The sequence below is a fragment of the Polypterus senegalus genome, chromosome 10, assembly GCF_016835505.1.
Source record: "Polypterus senegalus isolate Bchr_013 chromosome 10, ASM1683550v1, whole genome shotgun sequence".
Lineage (NCBI taxonomy): Eukaryota > Metazoa > Chordata > Cladistia > Polypteriformes > Polypteridae > Polypterus > Polypterus senegalus.
The window spans coordinates 2,847,424-2,861,151 of record NC_053163.1 but is presented as its reverse complement, the minus strand read 5'-3'; the positions used below and the strand labels follow the sequence as shown (position 1 = coordinate 2,861,151).

At 44.3% G+C, this 13,728-nt stretch overlaps 1 protein-coding gene across 2 annotated transcripts; it reads right to left on the bottom strand.

Moving 5' to 3' along the window:
• Positions 1-2,013: 2,013 nt before the first annotated feature.
• LOC120536498 (tripartite motif-containing protein 16-like) lies at positions 2,014-10,549 on the bottom strand. 2 transcript variants are annotated; one of them, XM_039764889.1, is made up of 6 exons: positions 9,799-10,549; positions 7,731-7,826; positions 6,717-6,950; positions 6,465-6,621; positions 6,307-6,366; positions 2,014-3,331 (listed from the first exon to the last, which is right to left on the bottom strand). In XM_039764889.1, the coding sequence occupies exons 1-6, from the start codon at positions 10,210-10,212 to the stop codon at positions 2,736-2,738; spliced, it is 1,557 nt and encodes a 518-aa protein (XP_039620823.1). In that variant the 5' UTR covers positions 10,213-10,549; the 3' UTR covers positions 2,014-2,735. The 2 variants fall into 2 exon arrangements, with proteins under 2 accessions (XP_039620823.1, XP_039620822.1); XM_039764888.1 differs by having other exon boundaries at positions 6,465-6,624; positions 9,799-10,546.
• Between the last annotated feature and the right edge of the window lie 3,179 nt (positions 10,550-13,728).

Below are 13,728 nucleotides of genomic sequence, written 5' to 3'. Positions count from 1 at the left end.
ACCTGCATTGTGAGCGAGCGTCACTTACGGCACGACAGCCATGTGGCGCGATTACCCGAGAATGATCCCGCTCATTTTTGATAACCTGAGTGCCTGGACGCCCACATGACACCTGGCTGTGGCAGATAGATGGTCATTTCCGGAAGGTTGGACTGGACCACATGTCTATCTGGGGGGTTGCCAACCAGGATCCCAAGCTGTTTCGTTATGTGGTGGGTGCGGCAATGCGTTGTACCAATGCCTGTTCCCCAACTTGACTTGACTTGACTTGATGATGGCAGAAGGTTTAAGTTGGATAGAATTAGAAGATATAATGTAAAAGTAAAAATGAGCCGAGGTCAAACCCAGGAGGAAGAGGTCAATTCAAATAAGTAATGGCCAGGACGTCAGATGAAACTGTAAGGTTGAGAACGAAGCAGAGAGAGGGACAAGAAACAAAACATTACAGTAAATAAATTAACGTAGTCTGTGGTGTGAACTGGGAGTCCCAACATGTTTCAAAATCACTTCTAAAGTTGCCCACTGGATGGAGGGATTTCAAGAGACTGAGTGAGGGTCTGGGCTTGTGAGGGTCCTGATAAAAACCAACATCAGGCCTTTAATGACCTCTTGGGCACGGCCATCAGCAGGGTGTCTGTCTGTAGAGAGACTGTCAACCTCGTCATCGAGAGGTTTACTTACCTTGGCAGTGACATTCAAGTGACTCTGATGACTCTTCCTGTGAAGTGAGTAGATGGATTGGGAAAGCAATTGGGTCATGAGGTTGCTGGAAAGGGGTGGTTGACCATGAAACCCCAGCTAGAAATGAGAGCAAAACACAAAGTCTTTATAAAACTCAAAGGTTTATTCTGACACAATGCTCAGTCACACCATGAGGCTCCATCGAGAACACAAAGGCAAAAAGGAGCTGACAGCAAAGCAATCCCAGTGAACAAAACATCTCAAAAGTTATACATTTATTCAAGTGTTCTAGATAATAATGAAAAATTAAAATAAAATAAACTGAGTATGGCCAGACTACCATTACAACACAAGCAGCAGCTCATCGTGTGTCCGTACACTTAACTTACTACCAGGTGGCTCTCCGTCTCATGAGTCTCGCGTCTGGTGTGGTTTGCTGCCTCGTGGCCTTTGGATGGAGTGAGCGACGGTTTGGTCTCCTCCATGAATGGGAAACAGCAGAGAGGAAAGTGGGCTTTTACAGGCCTCGTTGATCCAGTTGACAAGTGGGGGTGCGCAGCCCCCAATGACTCAGCCCATGCATTCCTGCAGGAGGGCGAAGGGGGGGGCATCATAAATTTCACTTGTCACTTCCATTCAAGGCTACACCAGCCTCTTAATGGCTTGTCACCTCAGCCTGTTGTGACCTGAGGGATACACAGCAGGTGAGTCCCAAACAATTCCAAAAATACCCACTAGAGGGGGAACTTTCATCAAAAACCCCAGCCAGTGACACAGAGGGCCAGGTGGATTCTTTATAAATCAAAGAGTGTGAGAGCGTGAGGCTCAGAAGAGCACAAAGGGCATAAAGGCAACGCCTGCCAAAACGGCAAACAAAGAACCAAAATAGAAATCCAAAAACACGCAGAGCAGTAGGTGGGAAACATCCAGAAAATCACAAAGACATAAAAGACACAAACTAAACCATCGACTCCCCAGCCTTTATAGGGCAGACCGTAGTGGGGGTGGGCAGGTGGTCTTGCCTCTTGGGGACCACCCACAAAAAATGAAAATTAGTAAATAGCAAAAAAGTAAAACTAAATCAAAACAACAATGGAAAACTAAATCAAAACTAAATAAAAACAAAAAAAGAATGAAAACCTGAAATTAGAAAATAGCAACAAAACTAAAACTAAGCAAAAGAAAGTGTAAAATACTGAAATTTAGAAAATGTCAAAAAAAACAAAAATTTAACAAAAGCTATAAAAAAGAAAAATCAAAAATAGACAAAAACTAAAATTCAATAAAAAAAGAACAGAAAGCTAAATAAAAACTAAAATGAGAAAATGGTGAGCAACTAAAACAAAATCTAAAAGTCTAAAAAATAAAATCAAAAACTAAATAAAATCTCAAAGGTGTGGCCGCAGCCTGAGTGGTCTCAAGGCCGGTATGGCCATCGGACGAGATGCCAGTCCATTGCAGGGCACACTCATGCCTGCCCGTGAAGTCGTGTTTCTGTGGTGCCCACATAGCATTGTAATCTGAGGGGTAAACTTGAATAATCAGACAGAGCTGCACATGGCACCAGGAGAACACGGCCAATCCACACAGGCAGAGATTTGAACCGAGTGTCCAGAAGCTGCATGGCTGTGGTGCTAAACTCTACGCCACCCGACAGGAATATAAACAAGTGAACAGTTCTGATTCACTCTCACTATTTCATATTTATAAACCAAATGATGATTTCATATTGTGAGTGACAGGACCCTGACTCTCATGTCACATCTGTCCCCACTGTCTCTACTGTACGTCACACTGAGTTTACATTTTAAATTATTAAGAGAATGCAACTTGAGGGCACTGAACATAAACTGAGCCGTAGGGACCGGGTCCACTATTGGCAGGGGTTTTGCTCTCATGTCCTCTGAATGGAAGTCGACTCAAGTCATGTTGACCACATTGAAGGTGGGTGTCTGCTGACCACGACTGTCCAGGGTCACTCTAGTAGGAAGAATGGCAGGGCGGCCAGCAGGTGTATATGTGTGTGAGTGTGCGTGAGACTTTCTCCCTTGACTCTAAGACTGTAAGACTGTCTGTGTGACAGAAGGCATTGAGTGACCTACAGACAAAGCACAGCTAAGCTGCAATGGAGGGCAGATTGTCACAGTGGAATCCAATCCAAGACCAAACCCTGGGTAGAGCGGCTCATTGAAGGAGGTGCTGAACTTGTGCAGGAGGGTCATGGTGTCTGAGACGCTATAAAATGAGAGGGAGCCACCTGGACAGTCCAGATAGACGCCTATTCTGTGACTGCGGGGGGCTCTGATCTGAGTCTCCCTTTTGTTGTGCCATGCAGAGTAACTGGAATCACAGCAGTACAAACTCCAGGACTTGTCGTTGAACCCGAGGACACACTCGTTTCCCACGCCTTTCCTTCCAATTCCTTTATACGTCACTCCAATCTCAGCCTTTTTTCCACTCCACATGACCTCCCAGTAGCAGCGGGTCCCGCTCAGAGCCTCTTTGCACAGAATTTGCTCCCAACAGTCAAACCTGTCAGGGTGAGCAGGATATGAGGCTTCTGTCTTCTCACAATTCACCATCCTGTTCCCTTCAAACAGGAAGAGGCGTCTGTGTGCCGTGTTGGGGTCCAGGGTGAGCAGACAGGAGTCTGAAATGAAAAGAAAACCAGTGAAGGAATCAGCTGACATTGAGACGCTGGAGACTTGAGCTGAGGGGAACTTGTAGAGAAGCTCAAACAGCCAGCATGTCATTTAGGGCTGCGGTGAGGGAATAAGTGAAGACATCAACTTGAAATCAAAGTTCTGAGATCAGCAAAATGAAATGATTCATCGTTGCTGAAGTCTGAGTCAATGTGCTGAGCATCAGAGGTGTGGTGTAAACAGTAGACCAGCAGGGGGCAGCACTTCCATTTGTACAGCAGTGGAAGCCTGATCATCCCACCTACAGAGTGCAGTAAAGTTCTGACCAAGACATCACCACTCTCTGGCACCAGGGTCTGTAGTGTTGGTGCTTTTTACAGTTAGTTCAATAAGACTCATTATAATTAATTTGTGTAAATATTAGGATTATTTACAAAGATGCAGATTTACAAGTGAATGAGTGGGGAAGCTGATATTATTTCCAATTGTGTGTATTTAAACAGGAGTTTAATAGAAAGGAGTCTTTTTGAGCACAATGTAGCACACAACAGTGTGTCATAGGACAACAAAAGAGACAAAGGATACTGGAATGCATGCCAATAAATTGAAAAATACTGGTAGATATGCAAATGTAAAAACAAATACTAAAAGTGTTATTAAAATGTATATACAGTGATCCCTCACTATATCGCGCTTCGACTTTCGCGGCTTCACTCTATCGCGGATTTTAAATGTAAGCGTGTCTAAATATATATCACGGATTTTTCACTGGTTCGTGGATTTCTGCGGACAATGGGTCTTTTAATTTATGGTACATGCTTCCTCAGTGTGTTTGCCATGTTGATTTCATACAAGGAACGCTGTTGCAAGATGGCTGAGAAGCTACCCAATCAGAGCATGTATTACATATTAAATAAAACTCCTCAGTGATATACGATATGTTTCCCGTGCGGTGCTTCGCATACTTGAAAACCCAAACAGCATGTATTGATTTTTGATTGTTTGCTTTTCTCACTCTCTCTCTGACATTCTCTGCTCCTGACGGAGGGGGTGTTCGCACAGAGGATACGGACGCTCCTCTAAAAAATGCTGAAAGACTACCTTCACATTGCTGCCTTCCTTTAGCTGTTTGTCCAGCGGTGTCTCGCATACTTAAAAGCCCAAACAGCCCTAATGATTTTTGATTGTTTGCTTTTCTCGCTCTCTCTGACATTCTCCGCTCCTGACGCGCACTCCTTTGAAGAGGAAGATATGTTTGCATTCTTTTAATTTTGAGACGGAACTGTCATCTCTGTCTTGTCATGGAGCACAGTTTAAACATTTGACTAAAGGGTGTTATTTCATGTCTAGAGGGCTCTAATAATGTTAGAAAATGTATTTAGAAGGTCGTAAACAGGTTTTCTATGCTCTAACTGCGAAAATATTCGATTTGTAAATAAGGAAGCCTACTTCGCGGAAATTCATTTATCGCAGCAGAGTCTGGAACGGATTAACCGCGATAAACAAGCGTTGACTGTATACTCAGGCACAGATAAAGTAACCAGTGTGTATACGCTTGTTCACTGGCTCTTCAAATCATTCTTTATACAGCTTTCAGTTAATTCAAAATGCTGCTGCAAGAATTATTAAAAGAACAGGAAAATACAAACACATAACCCCAGTCCTCAAGTCCATACATTGGCTCCCAGTTAAGTTTAGGGAAGATTTCACAATCCTCCTTTTAACATACTGTATAAAGCCTTCAATGGCCAAGGTCCAGCTGAACATGTCATTACTTACAAACCTGAGTGCACCTTAAGATCTCAAAATGACTGCCTGCTTATGATTCCATGGATTAATAAAATAACAGTGGGAGGTTGAGTGTTTAGTTACAGGGCTCCAAGGCCTTGGATTGGTCTTAGTGTAGTAACACTCTTATTGGCTCCTCAGGAAAAGCACAGAAATACAAAAAATGCTTGACTTAGGGGAGGTCGAGGAAAGCACCAGTCCAAGGTTAAGCCCTGTATTTCTGGTACCAAAACCCAACAGATCACGTCATTATGTAAGGATTTCAGAAGTCTCTTCATGTTTTGATGAATACCAACTGTCACAGATTGGTGGTCTCATCAAGAGACTTGATAATGTTCACATATTAACCACTATAGATGTGGCAAAAGGATTCTAGCAAATTCCTTGACCCTTTGAGGCTGAAAAGGAAAGAATGGTATCTTGAAGCCCCAGTGGACATGCAGCTCTTTAGGCTACAGGGCCCACAGCACATTCCCTGCTTCTGGTGGATAGACTACTAAGGGACCATAATGTGGCCGCTGTCTCCCAAGGCAATGTAATTGTCTACGTCAGCATTTGGGAAGAACACCTACGCCACCTTCCGGCTGTAGAAGGAAAAAAAAACAAATCCATAGACCAAAACATGGTGCAGGCAGAGTAGAATTTTGAGAAAGAATCCGGAGAAGAAATTATAAATAGAACTGGTCTGAAGCCAAAGAATCGAGATGTTAGGCCCAAAACATAAAGCTAAAGAGATTGTTGAGAGAAAACCGGCAATGAATTTGAGTACCAGAAAAGGAAGAAAGCTGTGTGGATTGAATCACTTGAATCTAACTAATAGTACCTTTCAAAGTAAGCACCCTAGTGACAAAATTAAGTCATAGCCATATCTCGGAAATTAATTTGCTAATAAATCAGGGGTTTTGTCTTGGAAATGAATTGCACAGCCACCTTATATAACAATCCCACAATGCAGGACCATAGCAACCAGATAGACAACATGCCAGTGCCCATGAAGATTACACACACAAAATGGAGGGGTCCATACACACAAAACACAAAATGGCACCAGCAGTGATGACACCATCATAATAATTAAAGATATAAACACATGAGAAAATAATGAAAAACTGTGAATCACTTTACAGGTCACCACCAATAAGGAAAGCATATTTGGCAGAAAAATCAAACTCATTAGTAGAAGAAGAAGGCTTACATTTTAGAAAGTCATTTCTGCTCTCCAATTTCTGCCAAACATCACCTGAAGTGTCACCTCCTAAAGGGAGAAACGGCAAAGGAGAATGTGACCTTCATCTCCCACCACCTGGTCTATCTCAATGTTCTAAAGAGGTCACCTGAGCACACTTAACCCACCGGCTTCACTGGTCTTAACAAAGTGCCAGCCATTGATCTCCTCCTGATGTTTTTTCAGGGCAGACATTTTCTTTCTCAGGGTTTTAGGAAGGAAACCTCTTTTAACAGCAACCTCTTGTGAGGCTCCATCTTCAGGAGGGAGACTGAGATGTGGAAACTTCTTTAAGAGGAGAGAAAATGAAGGAGAACGTGAGAGACAAAGGCGTGCGTGTCAGACATTCTTGCCAGTGTCCTTCAGATTGGCCCACTCACCTTTACGAGGCTAAGATGGTCGCTCGTCTGTAACAGCTCGGCCAGCTCGGCATCTCTGCTCTTCAGCTCCCTGATCTCCTTCTCCAGTTTCTCAATGGGCACTTTAGCCCTTTGCAGTTCCCTCTGCTTATGATTCCTGATCATTTCGGTGACGTTTGACCTCAGTCTTTCAAGGGATTGAAGTGCAGACTTGACGTTTGTCTCGTGTTCCTGTACTTCCTTGTTTGCTGACCTCTGAACAGAAGAGAGAAGTCATTTTAGAGAGGCCATGAAACACAAAGCCATTGATACCTGCTGCTAAATCAATGGACAGGACGTTAGAAAAAGAAAGAGGCAGACGGACTGTGAGAGATGTGAGTCTGGCCTCCACGAATGCACTGGGCAGTGTGGACTTCATGGCTTTCGCTTCCAATACCTTACTTGATTGTTTCCAAAGGCCACATTATAAAATAGTCCTTGGCCATTGTGGACGCTGTCACACACGTGCACATGGGAGGCAGCTAAAGGCCTCAAAAGAAGGTAGTTCCATGCCAAACCAGGGGATGGCAGAGTACACTAATCCTTTCTCTTTTGTCCCTGCAGACCAAACACGGAAAATCCCGCTTGGACTTGATGACATCACTTCCCGGTTCTGGACCCAATGACATCACTTCCGGTTCCTGCCCAGATGACGTCATTTCCCTGCCTGACTTTAAAAGCCGCCATATTCCTTCTGCCAGTCAGTTCTGTTTTAGACTCGTATCGGTAAACGACCTCTCATTTATCTTTTTTTTTTGGCCTATTTTGCAGCCATACTTCAGGTATATGGGAGGCTGCCCTAAAAATTTTTCTGTGTCCAGGCGTATTCTTTCCACAACACATGAATCATTTTTTGTTTCCTGAACACACTGATACAGTTGAACGTTTGCTAATTCTTACTGGGTCATTGCAAGAAGGGAGATGTTCGTCACATTTGACACTTGTCCCAGGCTTTGCTGAGTCTCGGTCCCAGAATGCTGTGTGATGAGAACTCACCTGAATCTTCACTGAAGTCTTCTTCAGTTTGGCCACCATCTTCCTTTTCTTCCGGAGTCTCTTTTTCACTTCTGTTGTTGTGCTCTCCAGCTGACTCTGTGTGGAGACGAAACGGAGAGGAGAAGTCTAAAGGACTGGGAATTCATCCAAGTTCTCGTTTCCCCCTTCAAACCTCCTTACCTGTCATCTGTTCTTTCATTTCCATCATAATGCAGGTGGCTCGTACAGTTTTGGAGGTAAAGGTGGATAGTCAGATGGTGAGGAGAGCCAGAATGAGAAGGTGTGCATGTGGGAGGAAGAACAAAGCGATGGAGGTGAAAGGCCTTCCTAGCTCGGAAGTACTAATGGATTACGACGACGGAAGTCCCAAAGTACTTCCGGGCTGATTAAAAACCTGAATTCTCCGTCTGACCAATAACGTGGCAAATAACATGGGAGGAAGAAGAGAATCACTTCCGGGTCAAGGACTATTTAAACCCAGCAAGTGATCCAGAGTCGGTGGAGGTGGACAAAGCTTGCTGGGAGGTGTGGAGGATAAAGACGAGAGAGAATTGTGAATATTTTTGTGTTTATTTGATTGTATATTGTGGCTGTGGTGCTTGGGGAGCACTGCAGAAGAACAAGAAAAGAATTAAACAACTTCTTGGTGCTTTTAACCCGTGTCCTGTGTGTCTGTCTGTTGGGTTTAAGGGGCAACAGTGACCCCTATTATCCACACCCTACATAGACAAAGGGTCACATAACTAACAAAGGAATTCGATTGAACATTTGAACAATCTGGGCGAGAACAGGCCATCTGACCCATCAAATCTCCCCAGTCCTATCTGCTTAATTCTTCCAAAACAACATCATGTGATCATTATTACAAGTCCCAATAAACTGTTAAGTCTCCCTAGGGTGGTGTTAATGGTTCACTTTCACCTGAAATCTCATCAGCTATCTAGAACTTCAGATGTCTGCCTACAGCTTCTCCAAGGTGCCCATGCTGATTTCTAGGAGAAGTTTGCAAACCCCTGACAGAGAAGAACAGAAATGCAGCTGGCTGATGAAGTTATGCTTGTGTGGTTGGCAGTCAGTGTGAGCCCAGAGTATTCCGAGAAAAACCTAACATGGTGTCAATGATAACTGGTGGCCTTCAAGAGCCAAGTCATTATGTTCACGACTAACAAATCCATTTCTTTGCCTCCACCTCTCTTTCCTCATCTACAAAATCTGATAATCTCTAATCAATCCCCCCGAGACATGTAATTCCCTCAAGCTGTTGTTCATTTTACTACACTGGAGCTGCAGCTCAGATTCCCCAAGGCAGTGACTTGGCAAATCAACATGACAGGTGTCTGTGTTAGAATGAAATGCAAACTGTGTGTGCGACACATGTAGAGAAGTGCAAGGCGGCCATTAACGCAAAATCTCCATATTAGGCAGAAAGGATCCAAAACAGAGCCAGCTAAACACTTGTCAGTTGTGCATGACGTATCTTACTCTGGGTAGAGTCTCCAAAAATTTGAATAAACAGAATCGAGAGAAGGGTGGCACGGTGGCGCAGTGGTAGCACTGCTGCCTCGCAGTTAGGAGACCCAGGTTCGCTTCCCAGGTCCTCCGTGCGTGGAGTTTGCATGTTCTCCCCGTGTTTCCTCCCACAGTCCAAAGACATGCAGGTTAGGTGTGGATTGGCGATTCTAAATGGTGTGTGTTTGTGTGTGTCCTGCGGTGGGCTGGCACCCTGCCCGGGGTTTGTATCCTGTATTGGCTGGGATTGGCTTCAGCGGGACCGTGTTCGGATTCAGCGGGTTGGAAAATGGATGGATAGAATCGAGAGATCTACGACTTGTGAGAAGTAACGGAAACAGCTGATCAAGCGAGTTGTGTTAGTGACAGTCAGTGACGAGTGACTGACTAGTCTGTGTCATCACCCTTCTGGAAACATCAAAGCAGACCTGCTGTCATCTTTAACTTAATTTTATTAAGTACTGGATGGTGAAATGTCTGATAAAATCTGTAGGGTCCTACAATCAGCCCCCCGTCCTCATTTTCAGGTGACTTGTCCCTACCCCAGTCCGCTCCTTACCTTTCTCTCAGTTGTCTCCTCATCGAGCATCTTGGTGTCGTGACTCTTGTGCTCAGTCGCCGCGCACAGTAAGCAGACGCAGATGTCGTCGGTCCTACAGAACATCTCCAGGACTCTCTGGTGCTTTGAGCAGAGCTTCTCTTCCAGGTTTCCAGTCGGTTCCTCCAGTTTGTGTCTCTTTAAGGCTGCATAGTCCAGGTGTGGCTGCAGGTGAGTCTCGCAGAAGGAGACCACGCAGGTCATGCAGGTCTTTGAAGCTCTCCGTTTCCTGTCTGGACAAACATCACAGGACACACTGTCCGGCCCTGCAGTACCCTGAGGTGGAGTCCTGTCGGCTGCCGTTTCCTTTAACTTTTCTATCAGATTCATCAGAGTTGTATTTTTGTGGAGCTGTGGCTTTGGGTGAAATTCCATTCTGCACTGCGGGCAGTCGTGAGACCCTTTTAACACCAACTGATCCCAGTGCTCATTAAGACATCCCAGACCCTAGTTGTGTCCACGCAGGAGTATGGCTGGCTCCTTCAGGACCTCCAGACACACCGAGCAGGTATAGTGATCAGCGCACAGAGAAGGTTTAGCCCGCTGCCATAATGAGAGGAGGTGCCGTCTGACACTCAGGAGTCGATTCTGCAGAAACGAAAATGAAAGGAACTCGAGTCCCTCAGGCAGAGCACAGCCAGCCGCCCCTGTCATTATACTCTCGTGAATTCTTTAGAGGGCCGTGTCACTAATACAGGCCTCTGTTCTGTATTGTATATTCACTCCTGTGAAAATGAACACCTCCGCAGAACGCAGGGTCTCCTTCTTTCATGTGGCTGGAAGCAGAACAACAGCAGCCATAGCCTGTCTGAATAAAATGTGAAAGGCCCAGCGCAGAAGGCTGATGGCCTCAAAGTTCTGAAAAGTTTGTGGTCACCTCTAAACCTCCAGATTCACATCATTAGTCAAGAAATCGAAAATGTAAAACTCGCTAATGTGGGCCGAGGTATCTGGAACAGTCCATGCAAAGGTCTGGGCAACCCTGGTCAAAATGTCTGTTACTGTGAATAGTGAAGTGAGCAGAAGACGAACTGATCTCCAAAAGGCTTCAAGTTAAAGACGAAGCATTATTTACAACATCATTTTAATCAAGATTAGTGTGTTATTTTTGTTTTGTACAATTGTAAGGTGAAAAAAGGAAAGGAGCACCATACAAACGTTTGGGCAGCCCAAGAGATTTGAGGTCGCAGATGACTTTTCCTAAGGTGGTCTTGGACCTTCAATAGATTGTTAGGGCTTTCTATGGCTTGTTCCCTCAGGTGATGCAAACTCTTCACAACTCGTCCCAACAATTAGCAGCCATGGGCTCCCCTAAGCAGCTGACTAACACTCTGAAAATTAAAAGAATTGAGGCTCACAGAGCAGGGGGAGGTGACAAGAGGATAGCAAAGGTAGCCATTTCCTCAGCTCATAATGTAATTAAGAAATAATAATAATAATTCTTTACATTTATATAGTATTTTTTTCACTACTGAAAGCACTTTTCATAGGGAGTGGGGTGCCACTGTAACCACCACTGATGTGTGGCATCCACCTGGATGATGTGACGGCAGCCATTTTTGCGCCAGTACATTCATCACACCTTAGCTATCAGGTGATGAAGTGGATAACCAGTTAGAAACAGGGGATGATTGGGGGGCCAGAATGACCAGGCCATGGAGGGCAAGGATGCACCCTTCTCTAGACCAGGGATGCCCAGAGATCTTTTATGACCACAGAGAGTTTGGACCTCAGTTTTACGTCTCATTCGAAGGACGTCGCCATTTTTACAGCTCAGAGTCCCCATCGCTGAACTGGGGCATTGGGATCGACATTCAGATCACAGGGTAAGTGCCCCCTGCTGGTCTCACCAACACCTCCTCCAGCAGCAACCCAAGCTTTTCCTTGATGGTCTCCCATCCAAGTACTGGTCAGGCCTGAACGTGCTTAGCTTCAGGTTGATATGACAGTTGACAGGAACAACAGATGAAACTGTGAGGGCTGGAAGACCAAAGAAGCACTCTGAGTGAACTGCTCGTTAGATTGCTAGAAAGGCAAATACAAAACCCCGTTTGACTGCCAAAGACCTTCAGGAAGATTCAGCGGTGCCCTGTTCAAAGTCATTAGCAGTAAACCTGTCCTGAGTCTCCACCGCACAATTTCAGCATCAGAAGTTTGCAGATGAACATCTCAACAAGCCTGACGCACTTTGGAAACAAGTCCTGTGCGCTGATGAAGTCAGAATAGAAATTGTTGGCCTCGTTGTGTAAAAGTATGTTTGGAGAAAACAAGGGAGCAGAAATCCAGGAGAAGACCGCGTCTCCAACTATTAAACATGGCGGTGGATCCATCAGGCTTTGGGTTTGTGCTGCATAGGGCTCATGTTATTGGTGGGGTGGGGGGGAATGGATTCAAATAAACACCAGCAAATTCTGAAAAGGTGAAAAATCCACAATGGACTACTTCAGGAGGCACCAGTGGATGAAGGGTTTGGCCTGGCAATCACAGTTACTGGGCATAAACTTCATCAAAAATCAGTGGACAGACCTCAGGAGAGCAGGGCATGCAAGACGGGCCAAGAACCTCACAGAACTGGAAGCCTTTGGCAAGGATGAAGGAGCAAAAATCCCCCAAAAAAGAACTGAAAGACTCATAGCTGTCTAGAAATAGCGTTTACAGGCTCGCGATAATAATAAAATAGAGATAAATATCAAAGAATTCAAGGAATGAGGGGAGAGGTGGGTCTTCAGTTCAACACGTCAGTCCCATCAGGCCGCAGACTCCTGTTTATGATGCGTATTGATTGTGTCAGAAGTATTCATATATTTAACATTATTTCAGCAAACAAAAACGTCTTTTTGTGCGTACGACCGAATGACGGACATGTGGATCACCAGTAACGTGAGATCTGATTTTCCTTTAATGCACAGTCTGTCACATCATTTGTTGCTGGTTCTGTTATTTTATACATTTTTACCCTCCATCACTTCATACTACATGGGGTGAGTAACATAAGCAAAAATGACTTGTGTGGAATATTAAGTACGTGAAGTCTAATGACGGACAATTCACTTACATGTCACTTCAGCTGGGAGACGTCTCCTCCAGAGCACATTAAGCGGCTCCTTCATTCTGTGGCACTCTTCTTGTTTTTTTCTGTTCTTCATCATTCTTTCCTTCTTTTATTTTCTTCTTCTCATTCTCTGATTAATCAGGCCTCCCGCGTGGAGCAGTCAAAGGCGCCATATGCTGTAAAGATCTGATTAGTCCTCTTGTCTTCAGAAGGTCGCCTCAGCAGCTCCTCTAAGACGGACCTTACTTTTATTCTATGTTAATTAGTGTTCTCTTATTTTAATTCTTACTTTGTCTTTTTTTTCTTTTTTCTTCATCATGTAAAGCACTTTGAGCTACATTATATGAATGAAAATGTGCGACAGAAATAAATGTTGTTGTCATCCTCACAAACGCTTTGCTTGACACTTTTTCATTCAATCTTGCATTTCCTTCCCATCGGTTGTGATTATCACTGAGGGGAAAGGTGAAAACTGTCCAAAATACGTTTCCCAAACACAAAAATTATGAATGTTTAATGTTGCATTTTTTAAATAAAGAAAACTAAAAAGCAAGCCGAAGGATTAAAACATTACCAAAGGTACAAACTTATTATTATGTTATGTTACCACTAGAATTTAGCCTTCGCTTTGCACAGAAATGTTTTTTATTTTCATCCTCAAAGGCAGGTTCCCTAACCAACCACCCATCATCTCATTAAGTAATAAGAAATTGGATCTTTTTCCTACTGATTGTATTTTTAAAATATCATTATGTCTGCAGGGGTCTGACCTCCAGCCCCTTCATCAAGTCAGCAGGAGGAGGAATTTCAAATGGCCGCCATTTTGAACGTGGTGGTAG